Source organism: Amphiprion ocellaris, chromosome 9, assembly GCF_022539595.1.
Source record: "Amphiprion ocellaris isolate individual 3 ecotype Okinawa chromosome 9, ASM2253959v1, whole genome shotgun sequence".
In the NCBI taxonomy this organism is placed as follows: Eukaryota; Metazoa; Chordata; class Actinopteri; family Pomacentridae; genus Amphiprion; species Amphiprion ocellaris.
In genome coordinates, this window is record NC_072774.1 from 31099846 (window position 1) to 31125798 (window position 25953).

General features: G+C 40.3%; 1 protein-coding gene across 44 annotated transcripts in view; it reads left to right on the plus strand.

Moving 5' to 3' along the window:
* The window catches only part of rims2a (regulating synaptic membrane exocytosis 2a), a 150410-nt gene that overhangs the window by 86460 nt on the left and 37997 nt on the right, over positions 1–25953 (plus strand). For 6 of the 44 annotated variants that reach the window (XM_055013382.1, XM_055013389.1, XM_055013393.1 and 3 more), the window contains 12 exons: positions 107–219; positions 3570–3700; positions 4197–4368; positions 4910–5063; positions 7018–7086; positions 9469–9607; positions 10019–10120; positions 12395–12511; positions 15258–15443; positions 16941–17047; positions 17386–17418; positions 25301–25333. In XM_055013382.1, the coding sequence (XP_054869357.1) occupies positions 107–219; positions 3570–3700; positions 4197–4368; positions 4910–5063; positions 7018–7086; positions 9469–9607; positions 10019–10120; positions 12395–12511; positions 15258–15443; positions 16941–17047; positions 17386–17418; positions 25301–25333 (1356 nt within the window). Of the gene's footprint in view, positions 1–106; positions 220–1288; positions 1337–3569; positions 3701–4175; positions 4369–4909; positions 5064–5609; positions 5637–7017; positions 7087–9468; positions 9608–10018; positions 10121–11669; positions 11736–12394; positions 12512–15257; positions 15444–16940; positions 17048–17385; positions 17419–17460; positions 20713–25300; positions 25334–25953 lie in introns of those variants that run through there. The other 38 variants (XM_035945573.2, XM_035945561.2, XM_035945542.2 and 35 more) reach the window with 24 other exon arrangements.

Genomic DNA, 25953 nt, shown 5'->3' on the forward strand with positions numbered 1-25953 from the left:
TATGAGCTTCTCCCTCTTTTGTTTTTGCCTTTTATGTCATAAAAACTACAAATTAGAACCCAACATAACCACTAAATAATCAACTGTGTTGTCTTTTCCCTGTCAGGTTCGAGTTCTTTTGAGTCTCAGAAGATGGATCGCCCGTCCATCTCCGTCACGTCTCCCATGAGTCCTAGCATGCTGAGGGACGCCCCCCAGTACCTGTCAGGCCAGCTCTCAGTATGTGACCTCAGCTTCATGTATAGACTACATGTTGTATTTTAAACAATGTTGAGATCATGGATAATGTGAATAAAATGGTCTAGTGAGTATATTATTTAACAATCCAAATTATAACTTAAGTTTGTGTTCAAACCGTTGTTAGTTCTATTAGGCTCTGTATCTATCACTCAGCCTGTTCTTCTGGCTTTTCACCAACCAAGCACAGGACTCTAGATCAGGTTACGTTGTCTGCTGTCCATTATCTAGTATAAAAACCCTCCTGGGGTAAATGGCTAAAGGGCTTCATCAAAGCAAGAGATAAATCAACTCTCAAATTTAGCATCCACATGGGAAACAGCTTTAACATCTGGGTAACACCTCCAGGACATGTTTTTCTCAGATTGCAATGTCTAAGTGAAAAAGCTGAGTCGGACTGAGAATGAGTCTTAATTTTCCCAATCTGTCCCCGAGAGTTATTAGGCTCACACTGACACGTTGACAAGTATGGACTGTTGGTTAGTTAACAAAATAAGCTGTGCAATCTGCAAAATCTTGCCTCATCTACATGCCTTTTATGTTCTGTATTTCCATGGAATGTTGGACCTTGAAATCCAGAATTGACTAATAGCTAAAACTGTTTAATTCATCCAGTGAGACTTGCAAGGCATCCAATACAAGATGAGTAATTCTACACAGTAAAAAGTTTTCTGTAAGATATTTTTGGAAATAAATTGAAATTGTTTCACATCACTGTGATTAAAACACTGAAGCAGAGGAGCAAAAAGTCCAGAAAAGAAAAAGAGGTGTAATTGTGGGTCATTGATAAGTTGCTCAGAGATTTTATGTGAAACAAAACAGAGAAACTCAAAGACAAGTAGTCTTTCAATAGGCAGAAGAAGAAAAAAAACATAAACAAATGAGAGATGAAAAAATATTTAAGTGCTGACCTAAATCTTCCAGCTAAACTACCAACTTCTGTTGTTGTGTGTTTAGTGTATTGTGAGTTTTTATGTTGTGGGGGTTTTGGTTTTATTGCATTTTCTTTCTTTTTTTTTTCTTTTTTTGCTGTTTAATTTTGCTTATCCAGAGCCAAAGCCTTAGTAGAAGAACAACGCCTTTTGCCCCTAGGGTCCAGGTAATGGGCCCTGTCTGAAGGGCACAAACTCTGTCTGGTTTTTGCTCATTGACTGTTGACTGGCCTTTTTTTCTGTTTCCATACTTTGGGAAATGCATACCCGGGGAAATGGCAGCTTCAAGTTTCCCTCCCAGTGCAGTGCATTGTGTCATTTTCTTCTATTTGATTTCTTGGTATCACTGTTATGACTAGAAGTCTTGCTACTCATTTTAACTCATTCACACCATTATTCCCAAGTAATGCATGTTCAACTAATCTGAACACGTTTGAAGAGACACTCTTCCATTGCCTGTTTTTTGCACTGACTGCAGTGATTGACCCCGTGTTGTGAAGTAATATTTAGAATTTTCTCCAGGGCAATGCAGGAGGGTGTCTCTGTAATTTTTTCTTGGACAAAGGACTTGGACTTTTCTGCTTCATCGTGACATGAACCCAAACCTCGATAACTAACCCTACAAAAAATTTACAAATAAACTCCTCCAAGCGATGCCAGTGAGCAGATCACAGCTGATGGCTCTGCACTTTCATGTTGCAGTGAAAAGATACCAAGTTCACCATCCTGTTTGGGAATTCAAAGCCAAATAGTATTTTCCCTTTCGGATGAAAGTTAACAAGTAAAGCAAATTGTACCTCCAAAAAGAGCTTTGTCTTTGCTGCAGGGGCCACTTTTAATCTGTCATCTTCAATATCAGTCTGTCTTTTTTGTGGTTTTTGTTCTAGGATCATGCAATAGGATCACTTTGTGCAAATCTGTATTTTCGATTTAGTTATCCAGAGGGTTAATATTCCTGATAGAAACTTTGGTGATTAACTCATGGTTGTTTTGCTTAAGAGAGACCTAAACAAACTTGGATGGATCAACTGTGTGATACTATCATTTGAAAACCTTTTGAATGATTGAAAAGATATGCACTGTGGGTTTTGAAATTGAAACGTATGATATGGTGTTAGAGTTGAGGTGGATTATTATGTTTTATGTGTGTGTACCCTTGTTTAAGTCTTATTGTTTCAGTTATTTGTTTACACATTGGACACATTATAAAGCAACCTTCTTTTTGTATATCTGAGTAGTTTACTATTGGATCACATGTATTATCCAGCATTTACATGATGCATACATAATGCAGTCACTTTTCCAAGGTGAATCTATTCAGAGATACTTCACCAATTAACAGAAATATATTTATGTATTACCTGGTAATTTGGTGGGCTACAAGTTCAGACATTACTTGGTACAATTTGTTTTCCCATAAGCCCCCTCCTGTCTGTTTCTGCCTATGTTAGATCTATTGGCCTGTCTTGAATGCTCTTTCCTGCGTTGCTGCATGTATAGCTGGTAGTGTTACACAGTGCAGGCCCTTTCCATAATCATATTATTAATGAAGTATGGACAAGAACTTAGAAGTTTTACTCCTCATTTCATTGAATTTTTTAAGGCTTTGTTGGACTTTTTGTCCTTCTAAGTGTCTTCTTTCTGGAATCCATACTTCCGTTTTCGCGTGAACTGTCTTTGATTCCTCCTGCAACAGCATGATTGATTTCTCCATATCAACCCCAGTGAATATCTGAGAGAACATTATTAGAGACAACAGCATCACTGGTACATGGTATCATTTTTAACAGAGCACACTTTTCATTTTAGAGCATATTGCCTTTAGCATTTCACTTCAGTTCACTTCAGCTGAAATGACATTAAGGCCAATTGCATTTTACTTCCATTCATAAATTTTATTCAGCCCCACAGGGGAATTTTTTAATGGCAAGCATAAACACATGCATTTTTTTTTAAAAAAAGCATTGACTTACAAGACAAAGAATCACAATGAATACAGATATTCATATCACAGATACAAGTGCAACAACACATTCTATTCATTGAAGGAGGGGCTTGACATTTTCAGCATCATCACACTCTGTTACCACTGACACAGCCATGTTTTAATGACTCTAAAGTTTTGATAAATCGACTCACCAAGCATGTGACCTGACATCATTTTAGCAGTTAGACATTTTCCTCATTTGTCCTGAAGGGTGAATACAGGAGAAGACTGAGGTCAAAAACTGTAGGTAGACATAGAAATGGATCAACAAAAGACGACATACATGCATTTGTAATAACTTCAGCTTGGATTTGATGGAGTTGTCTTCTCCTGCATTGTTCCCTCTGTGTATTTTTACCTGTACTTGGCCTTGCGCTGTCTCTCAGCAGGCTGTCTCTGCTCTGCCCTTGCAGGTCAAACTGTGGTATGACAAAGTGGGCCATCAGCTAATCGTCACCATCCTGGGCGCCAAAGACCTGCCACCCAGGGAAGACGGCCGGCCCAGGAACCCTTACGTCAAAATCTACTTCCTCCCTGACAGAAGGTAAGAGTAGAAACAGTTACCATGATTTCATGTCTTTATTTTATCCCACTCTTTTAACCTCATGTTATTACACTCCATTCAGAAAGATGTTGAACATTAATGGACAGCACAAGCTGTTAGTAATTTCTGGAAAGTAGATTATATATAAACATAAAATTTTGAGGCCATTGTGTGACGCCATAATGTCATGTATCATTGGTTTTTTTAATCCGTTATCATCAAGGTAGGCTATCTGAATGTTTGTGGAGGTTACGTTGTTGGTTATTAAGTGGACATTTACATATTGTTAAGTGGTTTTCTCTTGTGCGCTGATGAGATATGCAAGCAGTGGACATTTAGGGGGCGATAGATAGTGCATTCATCTGGCCTCTCATTCTCATCATCGGCATGCTCTGGTGCTGTGCACTGTGCTGTGTTGTGTTATTGATCTGTTGTATTCGTGGCTCTTCCCTATCATGGTTGTAAATAAAAACAGTTTGAATTATTGTTCCTCCAGCGACAAAAGCAAGAGGAGAACAAAAACGGTAAAGAAATCCTTAGAGCCCAAATGGAACCAGACCTTTATGTATTCGCCGGTCCACCGGCGGGAGTTTCGTGAGCGCATGCTGGAGATCACATTGTGGGACCAAGCCAGGGTGAGGGAGGAGGAGAGCGAATTCCTGGGAGAGGTAAGAAACCCAAAAAACACTCAACACAGACAGTCACTGGCAGCATCACAGCCTATCCTCTTGATAGGGTCAAGCTCTTAAACCTGCTGGACATTACAAGGTGTTTGGTGGTCTAGTCCTTGTCACACATGGACAGGAATCTGATACTTTTACTTTCTGTTTAAAATCAGAATCAAATCAATATCAAATCACATTTACTGTCATTGTACATTGTACAATGAAATTCAGTTTGATACTTTCATTATTAAAAAACTGATAAAACTGATAAACAAACAAGTCATACAACCCACAAACATAAAACATGTACTTCAAGAAAAATAGTTAAAATATTCAGAACTAAGCTTTTGGAACACAATGTAAACCCAGAAAAATAGTTTTTGGATTTACGTGCTTTACAACAGCTCTGTGTAAATTGTGGCACAAGTGTGCATTTCATGTTGTAGTAATTCCATGACTGATGAAAACTATGCTAGTTTAGTACCACTGGGGTGGGGACATTTCTTAGAGAAGAAACCTTAATGTGGCATTTTTTCTCTGGCAGATCCTGATTGAACTGGAGACAGCACTCCTGGACGATGAGCCGCATTGGTACAAGCTACAAACACACGACGTGTCCTCCATCCCACTTCCACGTGCCTCCCCGAATGCACAGCGCAGGCAGCTCCATGGAGAGAGTCCGACACGGCGACTGCAGAGTAAGTAACACCTCCATCACTGACGCACGTCACCAAATACGCTGAGATTTACAAGAAAGAGTCAGCCAGGAGGGACCCTATAGACAAAAATAAATTAGCTATTTTAATGCAAAAAGATATCAAATATGTACTGTACATGGTAAGAAAGAATCAGGGCTGCTGATTTTCACCCCAAGAGACAGTATTTTTAGGCTCTTGATACGTCAATTACCTAAAGGTTTCTGTCATACTAAGAAATTTGTGTCAAAGGGATAATCCCACAAAACCTATAGAAACCAGACGCTCAGCACTAAGGTAGAAACACACTTTATAGTAACAACAAAAAATAAAATTTTAGTTTTCAATCATGCACTTGTTTTTATTTACAAAAAAGGAATCACATGCAATATACCTCTAGTCAATTTTCAAATAATTATAATAAACTGAGCAGTGGTTGCACACTGCTCTTTTCTGGCTTCTGTTCATTAAGGTTTTAGGAGCCATAGTAGTTTATCATATTTTGTTTTAATCTGTGTCACATCAACCTTACTACTTCTGCTTTTACAGACAAAGGCTCGTATTCGTACAACTCAGGTAAAGGCCCCTGCATTTCCAAGCATTGCTGCTCTATGGAGCATCTGAGTGTTCTGTCCTATTTAAAGATGCATCCTTCTGTCCTGACTCTCCACCCTTTTTTCCATGTTTCTGTTGCCTTACATGTATTTAATGTGGTGGAACTAGTAGAATTTTTTTCACCACTAGTTTGAAATCCACTCAGGGTGACAGATGTGCAGACTGTCAGGAAACAGATATTTAGGACACAGTGGTCTCTCCCACTCTGTGTGCTAACCTGTGAACTATGTCATTATTCCACCCTGCAAGCCACAACCATATCCTGCAAAACTGCATTCGATCCTCATCCTAAAGTGATGTTATAAAAACCCAGGCTACCTGCCAGTCCTAGCAGACGCAATATAATTTGAATACGACCACCTGCTTTTCCTCTGTGATGTTTATTGTTTGTTATTTGGTACACTATGAATATTTTCTCTTTTATAATTGCACAAAATACTGTTGGCACACTTTGCAGCCCATTCTGCTTTGCTTGTGTTTGTGTTTCTGGAATGTGAATATTTTTTTGAAACTGTTGTGGGACACAGATGACTGTTTTGCTTTGGTGATATAATACTATTATTATAAATTACATATATATATATTACATTACATTATATAGAGAGATGTCATGTTTACTTATAGAAAATGAAATCTTTGATTATCTTTATGCATAATACATTATTTTACTCGATACAAGCCCCCTTAAAGATGCTGATTAACATGCTTTAGATGACAGTGCAGTAGTCTGTGTTACACTGCACTGTTTCACTGTACTGCTTCTTCTCGACACATAGCTTTGCTCGCTCCCCCAACAGGCCAGTTTTTTGGGTGTTTGTGTTAGTGTGAGGTGAAAGAGCTGACAGCTGTAGAAAGTTTTCAGCCAACTGAGATGAGAGGTTGGGAGCAGCACTGCCAGAGTGCAGCACTTGTCATTTCTGAAAAAGCACACGTGTCCAGTTGATTTAAGTTGACTGAACAGTGAAGGCGGTGGGACGGGGAGGCGGATAAGGCTACTGTGGAGGATGAAGAAAGAGCTGTAACGCCGTATCACTCCTCCAATCCCTATCTTCACATGTACATTGAATGATTGAATGCGTCATTTAAAAGTGCCACAGTTCAGATGAAGTGAAGTGTTTTGTCAAAGTCGAGAAATGATTTGCAGCGTTATTTGTCTCAATTGGAACTTTCGCTTTAACCAGTACAGATTGCAGTCAGAACAGGAAGATCGTTTATATATATAAAAGCTGGGTAAATATTTGACCAAGGGAATAAAAATGACTTCTTCCTTTTTTCTCCATCTCTCTTTCTCGTTGTTTCTCTTCTGCTTTCTCACCTTCCCCTCTGTCTCTTTTTCTCAAAGGATCCCAGAGGATAAGTGACAGTGAGATCTCAGACTACGATTGTGAAGATGGTGTTGGGGTAATAACAGGTAATGCATCCAACACTTGCTAATAGCTCTGAATGAATTTGTAATATAACTGACTCAGATCTGAAAAACAGAATGACATGAAGAGCCTGAAGGTAATGTAAAAGAAAATTGTCTGTATTATAATTTTTTTGACTTTCATTCAAAAAATGCAAATGGACTTAACTAACCTCATATATGTCATCATCAGTCAAATGCTTTGCAGACCTAAACAGCTTACAAGCCCAATTATATAACATTTTATCAAAGTAAAATGCTGCAGCCCATCAGCAGCAACACAGTGAAGGAGCACGGAGCTTTTGTCTGCCTCTGCACTGCTAGTTGCTGTTCTGCTGCACTCACTGAGGCTCCAGCAGCACGCCCACGCTGCACATCAGAAGAGGACAGGCAGAGCTGCTACCAGCCACAGAGCCAGAGAATAATGCAGAGAGGAAGACTGAAAAGTACTTGAAATTTGTCCACATAAAATATTAACAATGAGGAAAATGATGCTGGAAAAGGCAGCAAACCCATGATGCTAGAAAATAATAGTGGTTTGTGGCTTTGTTTTTACAATGCAGACTGTAGTGTTGATGAGCACTGTGTACTTTGCTTTTGTCTTTTAAAAAAATTAAAAACCAAAAGAAGAGGAAAGCAGGCAAGAAAGTTGTTGGTAAAGTACATGATACAAACCAGCTTCCTGCACTGTTTGTTTTAAATTTCTATTAGTAGATTCAAGCCACAATGAAGAAGAGAGCTGAAGAATACATGAAAGAGAAAGGAAATACATTAGAGAGAGAAGAGAATAGATTCATTTACTGTAGCAAACTGCCTGTCAGACAGACAGACAGGCAGACAGAGACGGTAAGAGCGTCAGCCCAGGCTTGCTGATGATACCGTAGCTGAGGGAAATCCTCCTCCAGCCTCTTTAACATTCTCATCAGCCCCTCGCTGCCTCACAATGCCAGTCCCCCTCACTTCATTCACAGTGAAGGGAATACCCCTTTTCTCAGCTCTGGTTGCACATTTCTCTTAACTCCAGCTCCACCACATCTTATCCTGCAGTATTTGCACTGATCTGCTATCACAGCATTACTTTCAATTGGGAAGAAAAACAGTTTTTTGGTATTTTTTGTTTTGCACAACACAAGCTGACAGGGTTTTAATTGTCTGACACACAGTGCAGTCTAATCTTTGTAATAATGGACCAGGAATTTTATAACTGACTTCTTCATTTTCATTTTTTTTAGCTCTTCCGCACTGATACAGCCGATTCTTGTTGTTAAATCCTATTAATTGTCAGCAAAGGTTCTCCTTTTTATATGTGCTTAACAGGCAGGCTGTACTCATGCGTGAAGCAGCATGTCAAGAGGAAGAATAGATTTAATTTGGCTCTGCATGGAAGTTGATTACTCTGCTACAGAAGGCTCAGTAGCGGAGCTGCTGTGCAGTAATGGCAGATGTTTTCCTTGTTAACTCTAATATGCATCATAATGAAGCGAACATATTGTCCAGTTATTCTTGGTATTAGCTTTGGTTTATTAAAATAGATATAAAAAAGCAGAAATAAGACTAGTATTTAGAATTTTGCACCCGCTGCAATCAGGAAGGATCATTTAGCTTGAAACAGCATAATAAATTTATTCCATCTGCTACCCCCCATCTAAAGGAACCCTTATATTAATATGTCAAACTACCTTAAATGAAGGTCAATATTGCTTTATCATTACCTCCGATTTTTCCTACCTTGCTTTGTTTTCTAACTTTTGATTCAGGCTTTTCTTTAACTCATTTTAATGTGCTATACACTCTATTGAATATCAATCAACTTTAATAGTGCTAAGCATTGACCTTGACCATGGCTGCTAGCCATGCCTGATTATCGGTTAATGAACTCTTTCAACTTCAATGGACTAATCAGTCTAGCAGAGAAAATTCATTATAATCTTTCAGATTTTTTTGAAGGCTATTTTTATGTTTAATGCACAATGTTAACACAGCAGATGAATTGCACTTTTATTTAAACCTAGTCCTCATTTTTGGAATATAGAGACTTAGCTTATAGAAAAAAGAAAATCTATCACCTGTGCAGAATGAAATTTAATGTAAGTTTTAGAAAGTTATGTCTCTTTCTTTCCAGTTGTTACAGGGTTTGGTCAGATTGAATCTGTATTGTTAGTGGTCACTATTTGTCACTAGCTATGACTGTAGATTTAACTGTTTCAGCCTCTTAGAAATACAGGGAATCAACATTCAGGTGTTGCATGGTTAAATTAACACAGAATTTTGTAATTTAACTCTGGAGTTGTGATATAAATGAGCAATCACTAAAATAACCCAACACCCTCTCTCTTCTGATCTTGTCCCTCCATCTCTACCTCTCTTCATCCATGTTTGTTTTCACAGACTACCGGCCAAATGGCAGAGACTTCCAGAGCTCCACGTTGTCTGTCCCTGAGCAGGTTATGTCGTCTAACCACTGCTCTCGATCGGCTGATATAAACCGGGCACGGTCACGTTCTCCCAGCGTTCCCCCACCCTCCAGGTAACAATTGCTCAGTGCACCAGAGGGTCGACCCATGACTTTTGGGTATATGTGTTTTTTTGTTTGTTTGTTTGTTTTTTTATTCATTATGATTATGTCCATGTGGTTATGATGTATTTACACTATAGGATGTCTTTCTTTGCTTGGGAATCCACACAAACTGATAGCTTAAGCAGCTTAGCGAAAAAGGGTTGGCATTTCAGGTTATTTTAAAATTATCCGCCCATTTGGTTGTAGTACCACGCGCTCTGTCTTCAAAATGCTGCATCAGCAGTATGTAGCATGTAGCATTCTTGTGATTCCTCCTAATGCCTCAGTTAAACATGAGGCCATGTACCCCTGGAACAGCAGGGGGCAGTTTGTGGTGTGTCACCTACATGAGGGGTGATCCAGTACACTTCTGTCACACAGCAGAAGTCTGGACCCAGCCTTTGACCTTAGGCCTTCTCAGTACACGTCCTCCACTAGAGTGGAGCACCACAGTGTGTCCGAAGATAACTACTCCCCTGACAGGTACACACACACACACTCCAGCTTACACTTGTGTTACAGTAGATGCATGCAAATATGTGGGCATGCATGAATAGATGCTGACAAGCACAAGTGGGGCTGATGAGTAGATATACAGTGAGCTTTTTATGCACGCAAACACTTCCGCACGATGCCGTTTGCCTTAAACTCTCTGGAAACTGATCGTGTTTGTGAGTCCTTTCATCTTTTTGGTGTGCCAACTTTTAAAGAGCATCTTTTTCCTCTCCTTCAAAGCATTTTAATCTAATACAGTGGTGTGGATTCCCTGCACCTTGATACTTACTTTATCTTAATCAACTCAAAATTTCCTATTTCTAATATTTATTATTACAAAATAAATGAATACAGCAAATAGCCAATTAAAAACTGGGATTTGTAAAGATAAAAATGAATCTGTCACTTCACTAATTTATTAGAAAAGTTATGTCACAGTTGAAACCCCGCATGAACACCACACTTGGGTGAGATTACGCTGCTTAAGAGCAGTAATTATCAATTCATTTTTTCCCTCTTGGAATCAAGAGGCTAAAATTACGCAGGAAACATTTGAAGCCAATGTTGCTGATGCTAAGTACAGTAGATAGCATTTACATGTATTCCACTATCTTTATGGAAGAAGTGGTCAAGGGGAAGTGGTCAGTTATCCTCCATCAGCACTTATTTTCTGTAAGGGTTGGAAAATGTTGCTCCAAGAGTCCAATCATAGCCTTGGCACTGCCAGGCCGTAGCTACTTTCCCCCGTCCAATTAACTTTATTTGATATTTCTGAGGCTCAGCCTAAATCAGTGTCAGATGCAGAAAATGCACTTATCTAAATTGTCTGGGACAGTGCGTGAGTGTATTTCATCTGCTTTAATTAACAACGTCTGGTTATTTATTGAAAACAGTTGAAAATGACACAGGAAATGAGTCACAGAAAATTTGGCATTATCCCAGAACTCCTGCAATATTAAAAAGCCTCCTGTGGAATTTTTAGAGCTTTTTGTGAGACTAATGTTTTCTTTAAAAATGGCCATTTTCACTGTTTTTACCTGCTTTCTGAAATGCTGTTGAAATTATGTCTGTAAAAGAAGAACTCTTGTGTGATAGGATGGTCCTAAGTTGTTTAACCATCCAGTAAAAGTGACACCAAGCAGGTTAAGGTGTTTGGACTGTGCTGTTCTGTTCTGTTTTCATCTGTCTGTGTGGTAAAGGAGAATTCTCCTCACCATCTGATTTCTCAGCTTTCTCTCAGCTCTTATCTTCCTTGCCTGTTTTTTCCTCTTTGAAACAGTTACATCAACCTTTCCTATGAGCTTTCTCGGTATCTTCACATCCTGTTTTCTTTGAGAAATCTTTCGTTCTCTCTCCCTTGGTTTCCTCACCCCTCCATCTGTCTGCCTATGATTTTGCCGATCTGCAATCCTCTCTCTCTCTCTCTCTCTCTCTCTCTCTCTCTCTCTCTCTCTCCTTTTTTCCTCCTCTTCCACCTCATCCTCTTCGCCATCTCAGATCCCTCTCTGTCTTCTCTCCTCCCTCCATGTGGTTGCAGCCATTTTCTCACCCTACCTCGAACCAGACATACTCAGCCTATTGATGATCCTCATAAGGACCCCAGGTGAATTTTACCTGAGCTTGCATGAAGCCTCATCTCTGCATCTCCACTTTCCAACCCAACAACCCCTACACACCAAACACCCCAACCTACGATCCTACTGTTTTCTTGAGGAAAGCTTCCATTTTGGTATTAAAGACATGGCACTGACAATGTGGCATGTTTTCAGATTAGCTGTCCATTTTCAGTGCCATACCTGTTTGTTGTTGTGTGGAAGTATATATTTCATCTGCAAAAGATTAAATATATACACAACGTGGTACTTTTTTGTAGTGCCATATGTTCAACAGGTGACTAGCCGTACACTTCATCCATCTAATGTCATATTTGCTCTCTTTCAACATCTTTTTAAATCATATACACACTTGTTTATTTTCCACCTATGCAACTGTAAGCTCTAAAAAAGCACTTCTGTCTTTTCATATTATCCACCTATACTATCGCAATACTGTAAACGGATAAGTGTTCAGTGGTTGTGAAGTTTTGTCCAGCAGAGGTGGGTTCTCCTACAATCATGTGAATACTTTCAGTGTGTCAGAGTTGTTCAAGCCAGAAAAAACCCAGAAGAGTATTCCAGTTTCTTTTACAGCGTCTTTTTTATGTTACCTCCCCTTGTGGTGGTAAAAATTAAATGTTGACCAGTTGTGATATTTTTTCGCCAGCCGCAACCATCGTGTGTACCCAATCTGCCGAGAGGAAGCAGTCAGGTTACTGCGTTCCACTAGGATGACCCGCGCCTATTCAGAGGGCGCCTACTCCTCCGACTATGACTACGAGAGGTATTGACATGCACTGCTGCTGCATCTGTTCTCCGCCATCTTGTGGTCTCCTCAAGTTGTCCCTCGTTCGTCTTTAATTTATCCGTGATCATACGTGTGATGACAGAAAATGATATCCTGTCTGATATCGGTTTTTGTTAAGGCGTCATCACAGCTCTGAAGTTGTGTAGATGTACTTTAATGGTACACAACTGCCTCTGTATGTTGAGGCTCAGAGCTTTTTGTGTTGCTGATGCCAGCTGTATGTAAACTGGTTGTGGAGTAAAGTGCTGGCCAACACTTGACTGTTTCTTTGTTGATGTTGTTGTTTATGTACCCATGTACTTTACACCAACAGCAGTGTATTGACCACCGGTGTGTGTTATTATTAGTGTTGTCCTTTTTTACACACTATTTGCAGCTGCTTTTTACTCATCCATACAGTGGCATCTCCGATGTGTATTTCTCTGGGCTGCACAGTTACTTTGTAAATTCTGTGTTTGCCCTTTGGCTTCTTTGTCTGACCAGAATGGGCTGCTGGCCTGTTCTCAGCACCCATAGAAAGGCCTGCTGACACTCATTCATTCTTAGGACCCACACCAGCATCCTGGTGCACCAATAAAAAGAAAGAACTCACATCATCCCTCCCATCAAGAGAAATGCTGTAAATGACTTCAATCTTCTGCCTGCTGCCATCTGGCTTTTAGTCAGGAATAACGTGACGTTTGTGCCATTTCTCTCCTCTCCAGGAGGAAAAAAAGTGATGAGTCCTCAGAACTCAGCCCGAGAGCCTGACTGACTTTATTAAAGTGTCACAAAGTTTCCCTAAGGCCCAGCTTGGCTCGACTTCAGGCTCAGTCTATAGCCTTAGATAGCCATTAACGAGAGCTGTCCATCTATTTTTTTCTCCCATTCTTTTTGTCTAAACTGACAGACAAAGGAAAGTAGCTAGAATCTCAGAGTAATAGAGTAGAATTCTCTCCCCTCTAAGTATAAGTAAGTAAGTATATGGTTTGTTTCTGTCTGCATCCATGCTGACGAAGACGTGAACAGAAATGAAGCAGAATACAGAAACAAAAGCATTTGTGGAGTTTGAGCCTTTTGGCAAATGTCTTAGTTTAGGTGATTTTCCTGCAGAAAATGGTTTTCATGGGTCTGTAGTTTGAGTGCATTGCCCCAGAGTGCACCATGATTGGGACAAAGCCTGAAGGATAAAACCATTAATGCAGCAACTTTTCCATGAACAGAAAACTAAAATTTTGGACTTTGTTTGTGTCTAATAGGATTCTAGAAAGTGGTACTGTTCCAAACAGCAGAATATGTATATATCACTTGTGTCCATTATATTACACCTTGTCAGATGTGTGATTTGTAACAGATTCAACCTTCACATTACCCATAAATTCTTGGCCTTAGCAACAATATGATGGAAACCCACAGTAAGTGGCTGTAGATAAAGAACGTCACTGACTGATGAGCCTTTGTTTAGATATTTTAGACACCAGGAAATCTCCTCTACTGGACAATTTTTCATGAGAGGCTACAGACACTACAAGGCTATGACAAAGGGGACTAATTTGAAAAAATTCCAAAATAACAAATATTTAGAAGTGAACAGAAACACACACTCTCACTATTCTTCAACAAATTCAAATGCAGTCGTAATTTGGCTAAAGTAAGTCTTTTGGTGTCTGTTAGCCTTGTTAGACAAAACTTGCACATATTTGCACTGCGCAACCACCACTATGTCCTCTGCATTTTACAAAAAACAAAACATTACTTTTGTTTTCTTTCTGAAGCAAAACAACTGATTTTTTCAATGATAACTATTATTTTGAACTGATAATGTATGTACCTTTACCCAACAGTGTGCATGCTCTAATCCCCTCTACTTTTCAATTTTTCATGTCCGAAAGACTGAAGTGACTATTTATTTCATTTTTTTTTATATGTGCAATGAGTTTTTCTATGATAATACATTGTTTTTCCTTTTCTCTGCAAAGATATACACAATCCCTGTGCACTGTCAATGATTTTGAGAAACCTCACCTGCTTTTTTTTCCTGCAGCTCTTCAGATCAACAAGTTCTGTCTTCATCCTCACTGTGCCAAAAAATACTTAGAATGCCTGGCCATTTTTCAGCAAATAAAAGATATAAGCCAATAAGCCAAATGCAATGTAAAGATACACGCCACTTTTCCTTCACATTTCATTCTACCCCAAACAGACTGTAAATGGAAACTCACCCAGCACGTATAGAGAGACAGCGCATAGTCCCTGCAAGTTGCACACATCCTGAGGACTTCACAGTTCATTCAGCACAGGGAACACAAACTACACCGGAGCCACCCTTCAAATTCAGCTACTCATGGAGAATAATAGACAAAGCTATAATGTTAAGCAGAATTCAGAGAATTGCATGTACTGTAAATTGGACTTCATATACTTTTCATGAAACTAAAAATGTTGACTGTCAAATGTACGTCCAATTCTGCAACCTTCATTAACATTATTATTAATGTTGTCTATTATATCCTGCAAATCAGATATATTTGGCAACAAACCAGCTTCCAAATGGTTGATAAAGATGTAGAAATTTGCAAAAAAGGGTTATACCAACCAAAAGTCCAAGTGTGGTCCATAAACACATGCACCTTGAGGTTTTGAGGGTGCACCAGATTTCTTTGCCCTCCATATTATCCACTCTGCCAGCATACTGTCCCGGAGTCCCACTGAGTGCCTACCTGTTTCTCAACAACTTCTGTAGGAACCACGGAGCCATGGATAGACACGAGTATCACAGCAGGTCCCGCTCTGCAGACCAGCGGCCCACTATAGAGCGGCCCACGTCCCGCTCACGCTCCACTGAACGCCCCCACGACTCTTCGCTCATGAGGTCCATGCCGTCTCTGCCATCTGGGAGGTCCGCCCCCCCCTCACCTGCCTTGACGAGGTGTGACCCAGATTGGGGAGGCTAACCAACCTAGCATAGAAGGAGATTAGAGTTATTAGTTGTACAGTCATTTTCCCCAGGCATGGCTACACTGGAGGGAGAAATAATTTAAACATTAGATGGAAAAACATCAGTAAGTAGTCCCAAAGTTTCCTGATTAATTAAACTGATTAGAGCAAAGCCCATTTAATGCATTAAAGCTTCCAACAAGGATGTGCAATATGGAGGTTTTTGTAACTTACAGGATGTAGTTTAGTTTGCTCAGCTACTGGTCTACCTCATCCAAATAGCTAGCTATATATCAGGATATTAAAAATGCCAGGTAGAATGTAAAAGTCTACCTGCTTTGTGAAAATCTCTGGTTCTTTTACTCCCACATGGAAATTTTAATCAACTGCTAAGATTATTCCTGCCTCCAAAGCTGCTAAATGTCTGTACATTTAAAACCTTTATAGAAGTAAACCAATACAGACCCCGTCCCATGAGCTCCCACCCACCCTGAGCCTGACTAACTCACATAATCAACCAAAAATACAAAACGAAAAACACATCATATTCACCTACCTCCCACCCTTTCCTGAGACTGTGCTACCCTGCCTCACCTCACCTCACTCCACCTCACCCCACCAGCCAACTTCCCCCTCACAACTCCCCCCACCCACCCAGCCACTTTCAGTTTTGTCCCCCCAAAAACACCAGTGGATGTGCTGTATTTTTGTTACACATATCCCAGGCACGACGACCCCGACACCGTAGATTAGCTTGCTGACTCGTTTTCATTTGGAACACACTGCTCATACACTTGTGTGAGTATAGCAGTGATGGGCCGACATTTTACTTTGTTTTCATTACTAACATCAACTGATGCCGTTTATCCTGTGATGGCATTCTGTTCTTTTTTGTTGGTTTTTTCCTCGTTTTGAGTTCAAGCCCTTTGGGGACAGTCTGAACGCATGGTCGCACTGGTCTGCTGTTTCTGCATTGAACTCTTTTCTCCCTGCAGCTTGATGAGTCGACTGTACATGCGGTTCACACCTGGCATTTTTTTTTATTGCAGCTCCTTACAGTTGATGTATCCCTCCACTTCCATGCCATGTGCCAAACGTCATTACTGTGTGCATTGGTTTTATATTTGGAGAAATGAGACACATTGTAAAGCTTACAATGTTCTTTCATTTGTACAATTGCTGTACTTGATTGCCTGCTATTGTGCCTGACAGTGATTCACTTCAAAAAATTTTGTGAGATAAAAATTTATTCAAAATTGTTAACTGACCCTAGACAACTAGGTTAAATCATGCTTAGTACCTTCATTATAGTACATAGCTTAACTTTTTATGTTGCTGACACAGATATCTACAGCCGTCTCTTCTTTGAAAGTTCCTTTGCTATTGTCACATTGTGATGTGGGTGCAACATGGCCTGGCCCTGCATCCACCATCAGCTCTCATCCTAATTTGCTTCTCACATCAGTGTCCACTAATGTTTGTCATATAGGGCGCATCCTCGTAGTGGATCAGTTCAGACCAGTCCCACCAGTACCCCTATGTCCAGTAGACGAGGTCGCCAACTTCCACAGCTTCCACCTACAGGGAAGGACAGAAGTAAGTCACCTGAATCTTTTCTATTTGTATTACAGGGTTATTGTTTATGTATTCTGAATACACATATACTGTGTAGGATATTGAAATGATACACTTTTTGTTCGATGACCCAACTGTTTGGGTCTCAGGAGCAGCTGTTTTATAGCAGCTGCTCACACTTGCACTTCATTTTTGACTGAGAAAGGAGGAAGTATTAATGACTGATGGAATCATTCAGTATAAGCAATAGATCTTATCTTAGGTACAAGGATTTTTCTTTGCTTTATGTTTCATGGGTATTTACTTTTGCCTTCCATCCGTAACATCTCTGCTCGGTTCCTTTTCCATTTCTCTCTCAGAAGATGGAGACGAAGGAACAGAGCCTTGTGAAGGTCTGTACCTGAATGTGCTGGTTTAGGCCTTCAGACTGGGAGTGCTGGTTGAGCTGCACCTCACTCTGAAGGCCAAAACCTTGTCTGCAATAGCAGGTGGCTGGGTTCAGTGGAGTCTAAACTGAATTTATGCACCTTGAACCCTCCCCTTGTTGCAGTTGTGTTGACTGTAGAGTTGAGTTGTCCTGTGCTATCATGTTGTATTTACCTGAAGGTCTGTCTGGATCCTATTGGTTGTACCGGTGTTGTGTTCCTGTGTTGCCTCCATGTTGCTTTGCTTTGAGTTATACTTCAGATATTTGTCTGCGAATTATTGGTTTCTTTTAATTATTTGGACTGCTGAGATACTTCACCAAAGCTAATGTAATATTTTTCTGTGTGTGTCTGCTAAACAATATTCACTCCAGGCTTTAAATAACGGCTTAGGCAAAAACATTTCATCGTCTTCACAATTATAAAGTGACATTTGAAGTCATTTTTGTTCCTCAGCACTCCTTTAGCAAACATTATGTGTTGTCGAAATGACTTATGATGCTGCGTGATGAAAACAATGATTATACTACTTTGTGTGTTTGAATTAGATGCTATAAAAATGAAGGTTGTGTTTAACTTTGCGGTGACTGTGGGGAGTGACTGAGACAAAGCTACCGAGAGGGGAAGAAGCTCATGCAGTTTTGGCGAACTTGTCAAAGCAGTCGCACAACTCTTTCATCACTGTCAGAGTCCACAAGGGCTTTCCCTGTCTTCTGTACAGCCGCCAGCCAGCCCCACTCTCTCTCTCCATCTTCCTCACTGTCCCCTTTGCTCGCTCGCTCTCGGTCCCACCCTTCTTCTGTATCTGTGCCATCTTTTTATCACTCTGGAGCTCTCTGTCTAGACCTCTCTGTCGCTTCTTTGTGTCACCTTTAGTCCTCCTTCCTCTTCAGTCCTGGCCTAATGTCTTTTTCTTCTGTGTCTCAGCGACAGGCAGTCTATTTTTTCCACTTCTCCTTCTCTTTCTTTCTGTCTTTCTTTGTGTTTATGTCTCTGCCTTTCTCTCTTTCTCTGTTGTACCTTTCATGACTGTGGCAGTGCGTGGGCAGCTGGGGGAGGTATTGATCTGACCTTTTGCTGTAGTTCCCAGAGAGCTGTATGGCACTCAGCTTATGTAACGCAAATGTGTGTGAGCCTATAAGTGTGTGTGTATGTAGCACTTTATGGCCTGGATTTTTTTTTTTTCTCCTCGCTGGTTACAGAGACAAGCTGGTAGGTTGATAAACTAGCTGTGTCTCCAATTTTAGCCATACCTCGTACCTGCTCATGCCCACTTGTTTTGTATGTTATCTGTTTATGCGTGGCAACCGCTAAGAGGAAAGAGGGGAGGAGCATGTGGCACCTGAACCCCAGAATGGTCGCCCAGGTGTGTTAACCAGCTACAGAAACAGTCTTGTTTTAAAGCAATGTGTTGCCTTTCTTTCTTTCTCTTTTCTCGAGGAAAATTGTTCACGAAAAGTTATTTATAATGAAAACTAATTAAATATTAAGTAGCAGCCCTGAAGTTGGAGTAATACCAGAGGAGCGTGATGTACAGTATGTGCTGATATACAGTACATTCAACCACAGGCTTGAATGAATGACCAGACTGTTGGCAGAAACTGGAGTTTCCCGCAGTTTCCACTTCCTGCTTTCCCATCTGTTTATGTGGCACGGTTCTGTCCTTTGACTGTGTGGTGTTATTACTCAACACTGTCATAGCTGTAGTGCTGAATGACTCCATGGATATTAATATAAGGTCTCGACAAAGCAACGTTGTGTTTTTAAACCGTCTGGAATCCGTCTGAGACATTCTACAGGCCAAATGCTCCCGTGAGACGGTTGCATGTTGCATTATGAGCACAGTAGCATCTGTGTGGTGTAATTGACCTCACACTTTGCAGTATTATTATCTAAAAGTTCAGCTTTTCTATTCAAACTAGTAATCAGATCCTGGGATAGCTGTGTGTTTGTGTGCACATCTGTGGGTGTTTGTATGCAAGCACATGCAGTCTGAGGTGACATATTAACGTGAATTACAGTATAAAGTTACAGAGCGCCATCATTTCATGAGCCTCCATCTGTCTCCCCTACTAGCAGCAGAAAATGAGGAAAAACCCCAAGGCCCACCAGTAAATGGAAGGAAAGGCAAGTCGTCTGAACAGTGTGATGGTGTGACTTTGCTGTGTGGGCTGTCTCAGTTCTTCTGTGACTTAGCAGCTATGGTTCTCGAGGCTCAACTACCTTCTTATTTGCTCCATCATACTTTAAAGTTCTTTATTTTTCTTTATCTATTTTTTATCAAGTAAGTAGTGTGGGTCAATCCTATTGAGTTAATTTAGAGTGATCAAATTAGAAACTTGTCTGCAGCTGAAACTGATGGTAATACAGACATACAGAGTGCCACTGTGATTTCTGCTCCTCTGTCCTTCTCTGCCTCTCGTATGGCCTCAGAGCTCTAATCTGCCCTCTACTTTAATACTAATTAATTCTTCTCAGCTCCACCTCACAAAGACAGAGCTCTCCATTTCCATTGTGAAATTGCCAATCATTTCAATTAGACATGGATTATTGAACACATACACACATATTCTGTTCAAGCGCTCCCTTAAGACTGGCAGTCTCTTTTATATAAAACTCTTGTTTAGGGCAGTTCTCTGTAATTTTCTGCCAAAAACTGCACTAAAATCAATTATGTCATCTCTAGTAATCACAGTTTTTTATCATGGCGTACAACAAAAACGACAAACAGTAATTACATGTTGTATTTTCTGAATTCTATGCATTATACTTTGCTGCAGATGTAGTACAGAGCATAATCTCATGTGTTTTTTTATTCTGAGAGACTGTTACCTCTGTTGGCCAGCAGATGGAGCACAGTTCATAGTCTTTGATGAGGAGCTGTCCTTGATTCTAGTGCTGAAGAGGCAAAAAGGCCTTTTTTTTTCTTCTTACCGCTCTTTTCCCAAGCTTTCTATTACTGCTCTGCAGCATAAACACACTGGTTGTAGTACAGTGTGACAAAACCTCAAATTTTATAACAGGCAGGAATAAGGATTTGGCTCCACATTCAGTGCAGAATCTACCAAGCAGTTCTCCTGTTAAACCAAGGTTCTTCCAATCCCTGTAGTGTCCAAACCAGTGAGCCTGTATCTGTGTATATGTATGTGCATGTGTGCATATGTTTTGCTATAGAAGTGACATGGGAGGACCAGCAACGAGGGCTGAATGGTTCTCTGTCTGATGGAGGGACACAGCCACACCCCTCCCTCAGTGATGCAGGTTAGTTGGTTTGCTTGTGAGTTTCTGCCACTTTAAGAAGCCGAGCTTCACTTTGATAGAGCAGCAGACTTTGTTCTCAATCAGTCATGTGAGTTCATGAACAGCAATCGACCCATTTAACCTTGTGTTGACAAGTGTGGCCACAACAGACAGTAAGGAGTATGTTACTCACTGACTGTGCAGTTAGTGCTTCAGTCTGTCTCATCATGGTGAGCTGAAGCCTCATCATAGTCTAACAAATAGCAGCTCTTGTGTGAAATAGAAGCACGTGTTTCAAATGTGTCATCAAATTTAGTCATCTTGTAAGGTATCCATTCTAATACTCTCCCATCTGAACATGCTGGTTCTGAACAGCATAATATATGATTAGACTCACAAAAACAAAACCAGTAGGTATAACTTTGTAATCCAACAAAAATGTATTCCCTTAGCTACAAATGACTATTTATCGTGTCCTACTTCTTTATTTTGGTTTCTAAAAAAATGGGAAAAAAAATTTGAGAAGCTTATACTGTGAGTCACAAAATCAAGAATTAAAGGCCAAAAGAACAAAAATTTAAACGTAGAACCGTTTTCCAAAACGTTGTCCTTAATGAGATTACTATAGTTAGGTGTTTCTTGCTCATGAATTCATACAGAAGTATGAATCCTTTGTTTGTGGGGACTCTTTATTTGCTTACCAGAGTCAGGCATAGAAAATGTACTGTAAAAGCTGGATGTTGATTAAAAATGAAAAAAAAATACTTAATGAAAGTGTGGTTAATAGATTTTAAATGGATCAGAATTATTTAAATCTGTGATTAACATGACTTTGCCATAGTCAGCCTCTGGATGGCATCCTTCTGTTTATCAGCCTCTTCCTGCATGGTGTGGCTGTGCAGTGCAGCATAGAGCTGATGAGCTTTCTGTCTCATTGAAAATTCAATTTAAGTTGGTTTTGTTAAGTTTAGCATTTTCTAGCACCCTAAACAGAGGATATGTATATTTACACTACTGTTCCAAAGTTTGGGGTCACTTAGAAATGTCCTTATTTTTGAAAGAAAAGCTTTTTTTCAATCAAAATTACAGTAAATGAATCAGAAATCCAGTGCAGACATTGTTAATGTGGTAAATGACTATTCTAGCTGGAAACGGCTGATTTTTAATGGAATATCTCCATAGGGGTACAGAGGAACATTTCCAGCAACCATCACTCCTGTGTTCTAATGCTACATTGTGTTAGCTAATGGTGTTGAAAGGCTCATTGATGATTAGAAAACCCTTGTGTAGTTATGTTAGCACATGGATAAAAGTGGGAGTTTTCATGGAAAACATGAAATTGTCTGGGTGACTACAGACTTTTGAATGGTAGTGTACATTTATATCTTTTCATTACCTAAATACAAGTACCTTTTCTAAATTGTCTGTGCACAGTGTTAAACACTCAGCCTCTTTAGTAAAGTGAAGTCTGATGTGATGATGTGGATGGAAATATGGCAAACATGAAATATGTTGCTAAGGTAATGGCATCGCAGTGTCTTGAGGTGCTGTGTTTGCTTTATTGTCTATTGTATTGCTTTATAATGTGTTACCATGGAAACACGCCTTCACCTCTCCTTAAATTAAGCCTCATTTATGTCATACCACTTGCTGATATGTTATGATCACAGGTTCTGATTTATGGTTGTTGCTTTAGATGTAATTCATTTTGCACAGAAACATAATTAAATGTCAAGCAAACCTAGGAGGAAAGCAACAATTATGTACCTGCAACTGCATCATTTTATGAGCATATTTACCGTTTTATTGACAGAATGTAATTAAAAAGCTCGGACTCATCAGCATCGGCATAGTTTTTCAAATGTGTTGCTGTAGTGATACGCAGTCTGGTTTTGTGGGTTAGCAAGCCAGTAGTTCTCCAGCGTATAAAATTTCTGCCTCCCACTGTCGGGCATTCAAGACGTAATGAACCCTCAGCAAACCTGCTCGTCAGTCAGTCTTTCTTTCTCCGTATCTCATCTTTGTTTTCAGCTTCTGTCTCTGAACTTCCTAGCTGTCTATCGCTCTGTTTGTCTTCGTTTCCCTTGCCTTCGACCCCCCCACCCCTCATGTTTCTCCGCCGATTTCTCTCTGTCTCTGCATATTTTTTTTCTACCTTTATTTTTCCCGGAAAGACTGACAAAGCATAAACCCACTTTAATAACCTGACCACATTCATGTTACTTTCACACTGGGAGCGATCTCAAGGCCGGTCAGCGTCTGCTCAGCAGTGATTGTGCAGGGAGGGGGAGTTTTTATCTTGCCCCTCACTACTACCTGCTGTTCACTATTTTCCCATAGCGGTCATTTACTCTGTACACCACAAAGAGCTGAGTACACATACTGTACCACCAACAGCATCCCTGCACTCAGGCACATATCAGAGACTATAATATACGTGAGTTGTTTTCAGTGTTTTCTTTTAACTTTGTGCAGTTGGTGCAGTTATTGTATGATGTGAAGTGATGATTGTATGCGATTGTTTTTTTTACCAGGCCGTGTTAGTGAATTTGCTCAATGGTATAGGTCAGTTTCATTCTATTGTCCTTTGCACTGGAAACTATGTCTTACTTTTTAAGTAGGTCAAGTGCAGGAATAGATTTCATATGTATGGACGTCACACAAAGACTGTTTTTGCTGGTTGCATTCAGAACATTTACATGTAGATTAGCCAGATACTCCAGAAACCAGTTTTCTTTCTGCTGCTGTTTGGTGCACAATTGTTGGTGAAAAATCACTGAAATATGGTTTTTATATATTATATTTATGTATATTTAACTTTGAACTTCATATATTTTATTTTTGTTTTTGCAAATGTCACTAGACGTGCAAATTTTTTTGTGGCATATGGTAGGGAATGTCTAGATGAATTCCTCCTTCAAACGTTTTATGTAGTTGAGCTCTTGTTTAGTGATCCTCAATCATGCTAGCATTTATTGTTGTGAGAAAATATAATTTGTTTGCTGTAACAGAGGGAGTGTTCTAGTTACTGCTGAGGTCTGCAGTCTCCGTACCATTTATTGTTCAGAGTCACTTGTATTAAACATCGTTCATTAGCACACAGTATTAACCCACAGATGACAGGAAACTCTTATATTCCAACTTTTTCTCTCATAACCATCTTAATATATCTCTCTCGTGTTCCGATGACCTACATATTGCTGCTGAAGTAAAAGGGAACAAATCTCTTGCTCTCTTGATTATCATTTGACTCTCTAATCAGATGATGTTAGCTGCCACAAAGAGATGAAAGCCAGTGGGGCCGATGTCTCACATTGTCTTTTTATTCCTGTGACACTCCATTATTCACCCTAATTGAGTACTAATTGAGCTAAATGCAAATCCTGTGGAAGTGGGTATGAAAATGAGGTCTGATGTGAGTGCTGCCTTGGCTCTTACTGTTGCCTCATCGGGTTCAGACTCCTGGATGGAGATTAAGCATGAAGGCCGGAGAGCAGGACGGCAAATGCTGTTACAAACTCACCACTGACATCGAATTCATGAGCGGCTGCCTTGCACAGGATCAAAACACTTTGAAGCAAAGCAAAAATGAAAACAGTGTGAGAATTTTCTGAGCAGGCTGAGCGGAAGGAAGGACATGAATAATACAAAAGGGAAGGAATATATGTATATGAATACAATATGAATATATCACAAGCAACAGATGCCTGAAAGAAGGCAGACAGTTGTTCTGTTGCATAATGTCCTTTCAGTAAGATACTTTAGCTGATGCCTGTGTGTGTTTGTGTGTGAGTGTGTATGAGTGTATGCATGTATTTAAATGCACACTTTTGCACTCTGCTCCGGTGACATCTGTTGATTTTTGTCGATTTGAATTTGTCTTGGTGAAATTCTGGGAGGTAGCTGTCTCTCTCTTTTGTGTGCTCGCTGCTCTGTGCTTTCAGTTTGTGTTGTTTTGTGTTTTTTTTCTTTTTTCCTCCTTACTTTTATGTTATTTTTCCAGGCTGTCTCCCCACAGTTGCCCCATGCAGACTCAAGTGACATCCACTTCTCCTTTTACCTCCCCTCCCCTCCGTCCTCCTCTCTCCCGCCTACCTCCAGCGAGGTCTCGAGTTTCTCTCTGGTTCGATACATTAACATCTCTTTACTGTTTCAGCTCTTTTTCCTTTTAAAGCACAGAACCTCACCCCTCCAACTCTCCCTCCTCTTTCTAATTTCTAATAACTAAACTCTTGGCTTCTACCTCAGTCTCTCCCGGCCTCGCATCCTCCTGTTCTATTTTGACTTCTCACTGTGCCCATTGTGACATTTGTGTGCTCTTGGTGTACTCTATGCTTTTGTTTGTGTGTTTCTGTGCTTGTTGTTTTGTCATTGTTGTGTCGTATTGTTGTTGTGTCGTGTCTCCCTTCGCCCTCCTCCCTTCCCCCTCGGCCCTCTCATCCACTTCCCTCTCATTCTGACCCGCCACACCTGGCATATTTGGTGACGGTGTCGCCCTCCCTCCGTCTTTGGTCTCCTCCTCCGTCCCCCCTTTTACCCTTCGTGCATCCTCTCACATCCATCTTCCTCTCCTCTGTCTGTGTCTGTCCATTCTGTGATGTGATCCCAGAAGACACGGACTCACCAAGTTGGACGAACTCAGGTCTGTCCCTTCTTCTTCTGCACCTTCTTCCTTTTTCTGACTCAGCTTCCTCTTCCTCCTCTACTTTCTCTCGTCTTCCTGGCTTGCCCTCCCCCACCCACCTCCCCTCATCTCAGTTGTCTTTTCTTTTCCCGCCTCGCTTGCCTCCATTCGCTTGTGCTGTTTGCGTGCTTAATTGTTCTGTAGGTGACGCTTCGGGCTCCTTTGTCATTTCTACTGCTTGTTGTTTTTTTTTTTTGCGGCAGACAAACTGTGTGGGCTTCCCGTTCCCTAAAGCATGATCATGGTCACGCCAGTTCGGTTTCTTTGCAGCAGGTGCAGACATGTTGTTGTCCAACTAGAAAAATACTTTCTCTGAGTGTATGACAGCAGAATTCTTCTTTTGGTCACTCTCTCAGTGGAAACATTAAATTGGTTTTGCAGCCTATTTAAGTATACTTTAATTTACAAAATTTGTCCAAATGGTTTTGAATTTCATTTGGAGCCCCGAACTGATTCTCGTTTCCCATTTGAGGCTACAGTGCAGTCACACAGAAAACAGTGAAACAGTGACTATGAGGTTTAAAGTAGACATTAAGAAGACCTAGTCAATTTTATAAATAGTTACTCAATTTTAGGAG